The following is a 10,241-nucleotide window of genomic DNA, read 5'->3' on the forward strand; positions in this document are numbered from 1 at the left end:
GGCGGTGCGCGCGGACGGTGGGTTCTGGGAGCGGCTGTTTCCTGGCGGATGCCGGACGGGGCAGAAGGGGTCGGGGATCGGGCGCTTCCTCGCGTGGCTGCCCGCGCGCGGCTTGCCGCCCCCCCGCGCGGGGCTGTACGCCTTGTGAGGCCCGAGCCCCCGGGTGGTCGCGCCCAGTGGAGATGCCCGGCCAGCTCGGCCCCGCGCTGGGCTGGCCCTGGTGCAGCAGGTGGTGAAAAACCCTAGATCTTTTCGAGTCATTTTTCCCTCCCCTTCATATTTTTTTCCTTAATGAATAGCACTGAGAGGTGTCCGTTAAGTAATTTCGGAGTTAAGTAATTGTCTCCAAACCATTCGGTTTGCTCTCTGCTTCTAGATCACTTGTTGTGAGCTGGTGGCGTGGAAGGAGCTGAATGAATGGCACAGTCGGGGCAGAAGGGAAGTTTGCGTTTCGTGCTCTCTGCTGGCCACAGGTTACAACCAACGCTTTGCCTCTGAAGCCACCTGGAATCATTGGAGCTGCGTGTCCTGAGGGATTCCTGAGGACCGCCGAAGGTAAAAAAGTGTTTGGTAGCAATCTTTCCTAACCTTCCGTTGCCCATATGAAAAGGATGATCCTGTTCGGTGCTGTTACCAGCCCTCTCACCGTATTTACACCTTCTTGTAGGCCTTCTCCCTAATCCCTTTTCCTAAAGAGCAGTCAGATTGCAAGCATGTTTCCCGAGAGAATGCCAGTGGACGCAGCCTCCCTCTTTGGTGATGTCACGTAACAGGAGATTTTTGAATGTGGTGGCCCACTGTTGGCTGAAAGGAGTGGCCACAGTAACAAGATAAAAATCCTCATGTTTTTGTATTCCCTTCTGCCATGGTACAGTAACTTCTTACAAAAGCTGTCCATTCTTCAGTCTTAAGTTGATTTTTTGCCAGAATACTTGTTTTCGTTCTGTTCCATATTTTTTCTCTTTCAACTCTACTGACTTGCCCCCTTTGTTCCCCCCCCCTGAAGTGCGTGCATCCAGTCATTCCTTTGAATGTTGCTGCCGGTTTGGCCTTTGCCTTCTCTTTGTGAGGTGGACTTTTACAATTTTTACGTCTTGCTTCTTTAATAGTTACGATATCATGTGAAGCACTTCTGCCTGTTTACAACTGCCTTATGTTGTCTTAGATTCGTTGCATAGCTTAGTTGCAGCCATGACTTGTTTGAAATAGCCTCTGCTGTTAGAGTAAAATGTGCTGGCAGTGCTATATGAACAAACCTTCTGTAAAACAATGAAGGGTCTTGCTGACAGCCTGTAAAGACAAAATATTTTTATTTGTAATCAACCTTTATGTCTTTATAATTCATGTCATCTTTGGCAGTAATGTTATTTTTTCGTAAGTAAGTTTATTCCAAAGCACCACCTACACATTGTTCTGTACAGAACCTTTTGCAAAGTGTGGCATAATCCTGTGAACGTGCAGTGTCCTTCTTCATGGTCTTCTCTGGTAACTATTTCTTACTGACTGTGCTTGCGACTGCCATTGAGCTCTGCCTGGGGCTGGGCAGAGGGTTCTGCCTTTTAAAAGGACACTTCATTTAAGTGGGAATGTGTCTGCTGTACATGAAGATGCATTGGATATACACAGTGAATGGGCAGGGTAGTCAAGTCTGCTACATAGACTGTGGCAGGAAAAACTAGTTCAAAATTTGCCTGAAGTGTTGTGGAGTTCTTAATCTTTTCTGTAAGCAGTTGAAATGTTAGGCAGAAGCATTGAGGGGACCTTTGTTGTAAGGAATTGGGGGTGTGCTCATGCCTTTGCACTGTCTTGTCCATACTGAAAATCTGCATGTGTTTTTTGGGACAAATGCCACACGAAGCCACCCACTAGATTTTGGGGTCTGTAGCCCCATTAGCTGCTCTCTGCCTATGCCTGGAGTTACATTACAGGGATTGAACGTCAGTAGATTGCCACATCCCTTTGAGCAAGTGACTAATGAACACTGGGCAGTGCTTTAATTTACTGTTTGGTGATTAACCCTTCATTTTGCTTATGATCTGTTCTTGGTTACCAACTGGCATCGGCTCTGCCAAGTCCACAGTATGCCAGCACAGAGGAGGCTGGTCAGAAGGATGTGGTCGTGTTTTAATGGTGGTCTGATGGGGGCATTTCCAGCAGCAGTGTTCTGCATCTGGCAGCAGGGATTTGTATCTGAAAGTAAGATTTTTGAGTAAGTATGTTAGGCACAAAGTTGATAGGGCTTTGTTATTATAAGCATTTGTATTGAGAGGCAGTAACAGCAGATCAGTGGCCCAGTAATGTCCTGTTTACGTTCTTTTTTGTTAGACACCACTCTGAGGATGGAGCTTGTAGGTTCTTGTGATCCTTCCACCCAGAGAGAGCACTTTCTAAAGAGAGGAGTCTGTTGCAGAGGGTTCCTCTTGCAGTGAATGTGACTGCAATAGAGTGGAAAATCCAGACCAGCCTGCTCACCAGCCTGTTCTGCTGCTTGCTGTGAGAGTGGGTTCCTGGAGAATCTGCTCAGCTCTGAGCTGGGCTGGGCAGGAGCTTTGGCCGTGGAGGTGCCACATGCCCTGTTTGCTTCGTGAGATGTTTGTGAAGGGGAGGGGATCCCTCAGTAAATTCAGTGGTGGGTGACTGGTGAGGCCAGATCTATGCAGCAACGTGCTCTCTCCCTGTCCTGCTTATCCCACACCCTGTGTTCCTTGAGCTAGATGCTGGGATATCAGAAGAGAATGGAAGTACGTAACCAAGAATTAAACACTGCACAGAGAATTTGCTTCCAAGTCTGGTCTTGATTGTGTGTTTTCTGGATAAATAAGCCTGGATACGATGTGTTCTTCCTCTCAGTATTTAAGTTAGCTTATAAAAGTTCACAGCTTGTGGATTATTATTTAAGTGCAGTTGTGGTATGCAAACTTTGCAGTATTTTAAATGGGTGCTTCTTGTCAGTTCACCAAAAATCAGTTCTATTCGTGCTTGTTGCTAAGGATGCAGTTCAAAGATGGATATTACAAAGAGTGTGCCTCATTTAATATGCAAATGGAGCATAGGGAATGATATGGGTACACATAATTTCTCCTTGTTAGCCAGTTTCAGATAAACAGAGGAACAGATGGAAGGAAAAAGAAAAAGAATGGTATTGTTAACAGCAAACACTGATGCCTTTGAAACTCCCTGTTTTAATTTGCACCTCGTTTCTTAGTTCAGAATTTCTTACTGGCAGGTCTGACTTGAGCACTGGCGTCTTTCCTTGAGAATGTTGGGTTTTAAGGCACTTGCTGTTTCCACTTGCGGTTCAGTCACTTGAAAAGAAACTAGACCAAAATATTTTGATCAAAGTATGTGGGAGAAGGGAGGTAGAGCAAGCAATAGACAAGAGCTGATTAGATAGTAGCTCCTGCCACCGGCCTAGCTGCCAAGTTAGCTTCCATTGATTTTTTTTTTTTCCCCTTCTGGCTAGTGCATCAAGCCTGATTCATAGTAATCCATAAATTTAATCAAGCCCAGAAATTGCATGAGAACAACAGGCATCTGAGAGGATTCGTCTGGTGCATTGCATTATCTGCAAAACATTTCATGTGTTACCAATCACTTGCTCATTAAAGTCACAATATTGTCATAAGTGTGTGGTATTTGTATTTTCCCATGCCTCCTTTCACCCTGAATCCATGCTGTTTGTGAACACAGCCCTGCAAAGGAGGGCATGAATGACCCCTAATAGAAGGAGGCAGAGCAAAGTCCTTGTGGGAGCATATGGAGACCTTTCAGTTTTATCACCTTATTCCCATGGAGCAGGGCACCCTCCTGCATTGCTGTAGTTCTTCAGAAACATCACAATATGTATTGTGGCATTAGTGCACCATTTACCATAACTTCGAATCTGTCTTTCAGTTCTTCCTTCATGTTCTGTCTCTAGTGCCTGGATGCATTTCTCTGCTTCCCTAAAGGCATTCCAGTGCTTTGGCATGGCTGGCTCTAGTGAACAGTCTGGAAGAGCTTTTTTGGCATGCCTGTGGTTCTTATCTTTGCTGTAAACACAAGCTGTGAAAGCCGTATGGGGTGGCAGGCTAAAAATAACTTCTACCCTTGGTAATCGCCTAAGGAAAGATAAGTCTTCTGCCTGGACACTGTGGATGGATTCTCTGACGTTCCTTACAATCAGGATCACAAATGGCAGCGAGCTGTGCCATCTGCTTTGGGGATGGAGTTGGTGTTGCTCTGTCAGTCGCTCTTTCAGAGAGAGCCACTAGTGCAGTGTGGCTGGGAGAGCACACTCTCTGGGATATTATCCATACTTTGAACTCGCAGATCCGATGTGTGCTGGCCAGTACTGTAGATTTGCTCAGTGTTCTTTGATTCCAGCATGTTGGAAGAGGAAGACATGGGTATCCTGACAGGACATTGCATAAAAGAGGGATGATGCGATGAGTTTGACCCAGCTAAGATAACTTTATATGTGCCATCAGAAGAGTTGCTCACTTGTCACTCTCTTCCCGTGCCACAGGAAGGGCGCCATGATGGATAACCGGTTTGCCACAGCACTGGTGATCGCCTGTGTGCTCAGCCTCATCTCCACCATCTACATGGCAGCTTCCATTGGCACCGACTTCTGGTACGAATACCACACCCTGTCCCCAGCTGAGAATGTTAGTGAAGCTGGTAGAAGCATCTGGGAGGAGTTTTTCAGCAAAGATGCAGATGAGAAGACCTACACAGATGCGCTCTTCCGGTGCAACGGCACGGTTGGACTGTGGCGGAGGTGCATCACTGTACCCAAAAACTCTCACTGGTACAGCCCACCAGGTATCTCCAGAGCAATTAACACTTCCCTAGCTTGCCTGGGGTGGTATGTGCTAACTTCCTCAGAACATATTTGTGCCACTTTATTCCTCCAGAAGGCTAGCTTATGTTTTGTTTGTTTGTTTGTTTAATAAAGACAGTCCAGATTTTTAAAGGAGCAACAGGCAAAATGGTCTGTGGCTGTCGCTACTGCAGATTCTGGATTTGACACATCATACTTGATCTAAATTTAGTCTTACACGGCTTGATTTTTATTTTGCATCAGCTGTCCAGCTTAGGATACAGTTACAGCTGCTGTACCAGTCACTGTCTTTTTAGGAGAGATCCTGGGATCCAGCAGTGGAATAAAGATACCACTTTGTCAAGGAGGAACTCACTCCTTTAGCTAGTCATTCACTTTGTTTGTGTGTCGCAAATATCCTACCATTGCATCAGCACATTTTAGATATGAGTGGATACAGACTGAAATACTAGTAATATTTTTCACAATGGTTGGGGGAAATAGGTGTGGTAAACAATTTTATTTTAATTGCTTCAAAGTAGATTTTGTGTACTTATTTTGTGTGTGTGAAGCCCTTCATTTTGAACCCTCTTAAAAATGTACCTTCAACAACATTTTCTAAAGAAAAAACGTGAAATTCTTTTTTTTTTTTTCCTCTCAGGAAAATACTTATTTTGGAAGACATTTAAACAAGCTTTGCTCAGTAGTATTCTCAAAGCAAAATCTAACCGAGATGTAAAAAGGGAGAAACTTAGTGTAAAGAAGTAAATATTTCCTGTTCTTTAAATAGTTCTTTCTATCCTATTTTTGAATTAAATGTTTAGTATGAGACCATATTCTGCACATGGAGATAAGCACAGCTTATTTAAGGGACTCTGAGCACAAGAATGTGTGGCAGCATAGTTGAACATCATATGCCACATTTCTTTCCCACTCTGTCAAGCATGGAACAGTTTTGTGGGTAACCCAGGTAAGCCTGAAGATGCTGCATGTTTGAATGCTAACTACATCATAGTAAGGCATCTACAGATCTGTTTTGAGACACAATTTTTTTCTCTCAATAGAACTCTTCAAGAGCTTCCCAGCTCAAATGATTGGGAAAGGAGGATTTGAAAGGTGGGGGGAGAGAGAAGGGAAGACACCTAATAGTAACTTTTTCTTTTTTCCCTCCCAGAAAACGACATGACTACAAACTGCATCAGTTTTTCCCTCTCTGATCAGTTTATGGAAAAGTACATTGAGCCTGGAAATCACAATAGTGGCACAGATTTGAATCGGACTTGTAAGTGTCTTTCACTTCTGGCAGATAAACAAGTAGGATAAAAAAAAAAGATGCTTCTCAAATACAGTCACTAGTAAGGAAAGCTGCTGTGTCTTGCTCTGCATTTATTTTTTACAGTAGCACAGGCAGTAGATCAAAGTTTGAAAGTAAAATGTAGATGTGTTAGCAAAGGCTTTGCCCATGAATGCAGTACAGGAACTTGGGAGTTAACAAATTAAGTTATTTCTACTTCAGTGGAGCCTTTGGTCCTTTTTAGCTATGAATGTAGAATATCTCGTGAAGAAGCAGCAGCATGGGTAGAAGGCAATGTAAGATGGTGGGAGAAGATCAGTTTCTAGCACATCTTCAGCAAACTTGTCCTGTGTGTTTCTTTCAGATCTCTGGCGACTGCAGTTTCTCCTTCCCTTTGTCAGCATCGGCCTCATGTGCTTTGGGGCTCTGATTGGGCTCTGTGCCTGTGCCTGTCGCAGCCTTTACCCAGCCATTGCCACTGGAGTCCTGCATTTCCTAGCAGGTAGTTGTCCTGCCATCCTCCTCCCAAGGCTCACTGTGCCCACCAGAGCTCTACAGGGGTGAGCTCATTGTGCTTTGCCGCTTCCTTCCCCAGGGCTTTGTACGCTGGGCCTCGTTGGCTGCTACGTAGCTGGGATTGAGCTGCTCCACAAGAAGCTGCCTCTGCCTGATGACGTGAGGGGTGAATTTGGCTGGTCCTTCTGCCTCGCCTGTGTGTCGGCACCTTTGCAGTTCATGGCAGCTGCTCTTTTCATCTGGGCAGCTCGCACCAACAGGAAGGAGTTCACCCTCTTGAAAGCCTACCGGGTAGCATAAGTGCTGCTGCCGCACTTTGGGGTTTTCATGTTAGAGCCTCCTCTCCTCCCAACCTGTACTACTTTTTTCTTTTAGTCAGAATTTTATCGTGTACTGCATGCTTCTTGCCAGTGGAGACAATTTAGCCTGTGGGCCCTGAAGACAAAGACCTCTGGGCTAAATTACCAAACTCTGCCAGAAGTCTGCAGAACTTGGACAGGTTTTTTAATTGGGTTTTTTTAAGAATTGCTATTATTTTTTAAGCTTCATTGGTTGTTGACAATTCCCCTTAGTTAGGTGTACATGCCCCTTCCTAATTTTATTACCCTGTCAGCCTGGAGGAAATAGAAGTGGTGTTGTGGGGTGAAAGAGAGATAGGAAAGGGTGCAGGTAGGCAAGAATGGGCACTTCTGTGCACAAATAATAAATAATCAGGAGCTGTCTGCTGTGTGACCCAAGCAGGCAGTACCTACAAGGGAGCACCCAAGAGACATGGGGGAACTCAGAAACCTCCGTTAAGGAAATACTGTAGCTAAGTCAGTCTGTAGCTTAGCTCGGGGTCTCCTGTTCTCACTGGTTTGCTACATCTTGTGGTGTCTGCCAAAACTGATGGAGGCAGAGCAGCCAGCTGTGGGAGTGCCTGCACAGCACACCCTCCTGAGTGCAGGCTCTGCACTTGCTTCTGCCAAGGAGTGGGATAAGACAGCCCTCGTGGAGCTCTGTGCTGCTCTAGCTACACTGCTTCCAGGACCCAGGCTAGTTTGGTATCTGCACTACATGTGATTGTGCACTCTAATCTTAACTTGTGGTGCTTTTGCTTGCTGTGAAATAAGGCTTTCTTCTCTCCTGTTGAAAATGACCTCCTCACAAGTTTTTTTGGTTTTAATTTGGTTTAGTGTATGTGTGTATATGTACATATATAAACTTAACTTTTTTTAAATCTCACCTGTTTGTCCTATATAACACACATCAGGTTTTTTTTAAAAGGTGCTGCTCTTTTCCTATCTTGCCCAAAACCTAATGTTTAAATGAAATAATAAAAACTAAAAAACCAGAAATTTTCAGCGTTGCGTGAATCTAATGGGAAGGTAGGGAATGATCTAAAATGAATTGTGCCTAGGGAAAGTAAAGCCAATGTGTAGATAACTCTCTGTTTTAAGGGAAATGTCACCAGAAACAAAGATATTAGATTTGGGCTTCTATTAATTTTAAATTTTCTTCTCCTCATCACTGGGGGGCACAACACCCCATAAATTCTAATTAGTTCACAACTGCACATATTTCTTCTAAATTACTGCAACTCTAGCCAGACTGGGTGATGTGTCATATCGAGAAAACAATGTTCCAAGACTAAACTGTTTAATTCTGAGGCCTTAACTCCTCGTTTCCTTACTCCATGCTTAATATAAGAAGTATGTGTTAGGAGAAATAAATCCTGAGAAATAAATCCTGACAAAAAGAGTAAGTCTGTTATGGCAAGGATTCTGTGAGACACTTTGATGACAGTGACACAGATACAGGCACTTTTATCTCATGGCTGTTTTTCTGTTTTGTTTTGTGCCTTTTTTCTTTTTTTTTGCAGTAAATGTTTCTACCCAGGCTGTGTTTGCTGGGTCAGCAAACAGCCCTTGTCATGATTTCCTTGAAGATCAGGTATATCTGCTTGTATCTTTTTTTTTTTTCCTGAAGTGTGTGATAGGAATCAACCTACTTCTTTTGTTATCATCATTGGAATCTTTACAAAGTAAAACAAGGATGATGATGAAAACAAAGATAACTGAAAAAGCAGTGACAGGCCATTCAAGATAATCCTCTTTATCCTGGTTTGGAGCAATTTTTCACTTTTCCTCCTTAAGCAGCTTCTTTCCCTCTCTGCAATGCCTGAGCCAGGTGTAACATTGTGAGAGGGGATGTGATACTTTTGTGCTGTAACTGAGAGTAAATGAAAATCTGTGCTGCTGATCTGTACTGATATGGTGCTTTTTCAGTGTAATTATCTCTGATTTAGATAAGGCCTAACTGCTGGTTTTCCTCATGTGCCAGAATTACTAGGGCATGCAAACCTCAGCTTGGGTCAAAGGGACTGGAGTTGTTATTCTGCAGTTGGAGAGGAAACACTGCTGATGTTTTTATCTAATACGGTTTGTGGGGTTTTGTCTTTTTTTCAGGAGCTGGCAGAATAATCGTATTGAGTGATTTTGATCTGAGCAATGGAAATCCTGTGCCCTCGTTCTCTCTTCTTGTATCAGATGCTTATTTTTCTGAATTGTAAATCTCGGTTTTCAAATGCTAACTTTCTTGTTTCCAAAAGAAGGATTACTATGGGGAAAAAAGGGAATGTTAGAGATGCTGTCAATCCTTTCTTGATCATTTTAAGTATCAGCAAAACCAAGATTGCCTGCTTGTGTCTGTGCCTAAGATAAATGTTTCTGTTTCTTTCTTCCCAGAAATGAAGAGGCTTTAATTGAGCCTTAGTTTGGACCATTTTAACTAAAAAGAGGGTCACCTTTCAGGTCTGGTGGTTTTTTTTCTGTTTCACTCTTGTGTAAAGATTTCTTCATCAGAGTGGATCTTGGTGAGAGGCACATTTCACCTAGATAGGAGGCTGGTCTGTTTTCTGGGATGGTGGATCTGTGTATCAGTATTTTCCTTTGTACCCATGTGCTTTGCTCTGGGTGTAAAGGGAGCAAGAAGAGTTCTTAGACTGCTGGCTTGGGTCCAGTAAATGGCGTTGGAGGACAGAACAGCGAGGAGATGTCAGAGGAGATACCGAGGACAGAGTAATTCTGTAGAAGAGAGATGATTAAGCACACTAACAGATAATGATTGAGCTCTTGACCCAGTGGCACAGGCCCTTCCCACTGTCAGAGCCTCATGCCAGGTTCAGAGGCTGCATTCAAGAGGATCTTGAGCTGTGTGTATATGTTTGTGGTCACATACATATGTGCAAATGCAGGCACAAGTGCTACCACTGGGGAAGAAAGTGGTGAGATCAAAGGCTGATTTGTGTTCCTTGGTATTTTGTGGTCTGACCATGTGAGATGTTTACTGATACTGGTTCAGTGCTGGAGATAGGGATGAGGCAGATATACAGTCATATGAAAATAGGGATGAGGCAGATATATGCAGTTATATGAAAACGGGTGAAAAAAAGGGATGTTCTTGTGTGTATGCGATCACAGAGAAAAAGGCACACATCTGTAACATTCTTGTATGGGCCAGTGAAAGTGAAGAGAAGGCATATCAAAGGAAAAGGAGAAGCAAAAGAGGAGGAGGAGGAATCCAGTCAGATTCTAAGTGTGAGAACTGAGGACTCTTGGCACTGCATGGGAGCAAACTCCCAGGACT

General features: G+C 43.8%; 1 protein-coding gene across 1 annotated transcript; it reads left to right on the forward strand.

The window, feature by feature from the left end:
• Positions 1 to 286: 286 nt before the first annotated feature.
• On the forward strand, positions 287 to 7,959 carry CLDND1 (claudin domain containing 1). The gene is made up of 5 exons (XM_029960706.1): positions 287 to 555; positions 4,508 to 4,806; positions 5,979 to 6,086; positions 6,463 to 6,600; positions 6,694 to 7,959. The coding sequence occupies exons 2-5, from the start codon at positions 4,518 to 4,520 to the stop codon at positions 6,912 to 6,914; spliced, it is 756 nt and encodes a 251-aa protein (XP_029816566.1). The 5' UTR covers positions 287 to 555; positions 4,508 to 4,517; the 3' UTR covers positions 6,915 to 7,959.
• Positions 7,960 to 10,241: the final 2,282 nt, after the last annotated feature.

Source organism: Manacus vitellinus, unplaced genomic scaffold (assembly GCF_001715985.3).
Source record: "Manacus vitellinus isolate BGI_N305 unplaced genomic scaffold, ASM171598v3 scaffold_28_pilon, whole genome shotgun sequence".
In the NCBI taxonomy this organism is placed as follows: domain Eukaryota; kingdom Metazoa; phylum Chordata; class Aves; order Passeriformes; family Pipridae; genus Manacus; species Manacus vitellinus.

Bases quoted from the DNA above. Each gene is read 5' to 3' on its own strand.
- CLDND1 (XM_029960706.1), top strand. From the start codon at position 4,518: ATGATGGATAACCGGTTTGCCACAGCACTGGTGATCGCCTGTGTGCTC. The intron at 4,807-5,978 runs GTATCTCCAGAG...TTTCCCTCCCAG, and splicing joins TCACTGGTACAGCCCACCAG to AAAACGACATGACTACAAAC. The intron at 6,087-6,462 runs GTAAGTGTCTTT...TGTTTCTTTCAG, and splicing joins CACAGATTTGAATCGGACTT to ATCTCTGGCGACTGCAGTTT.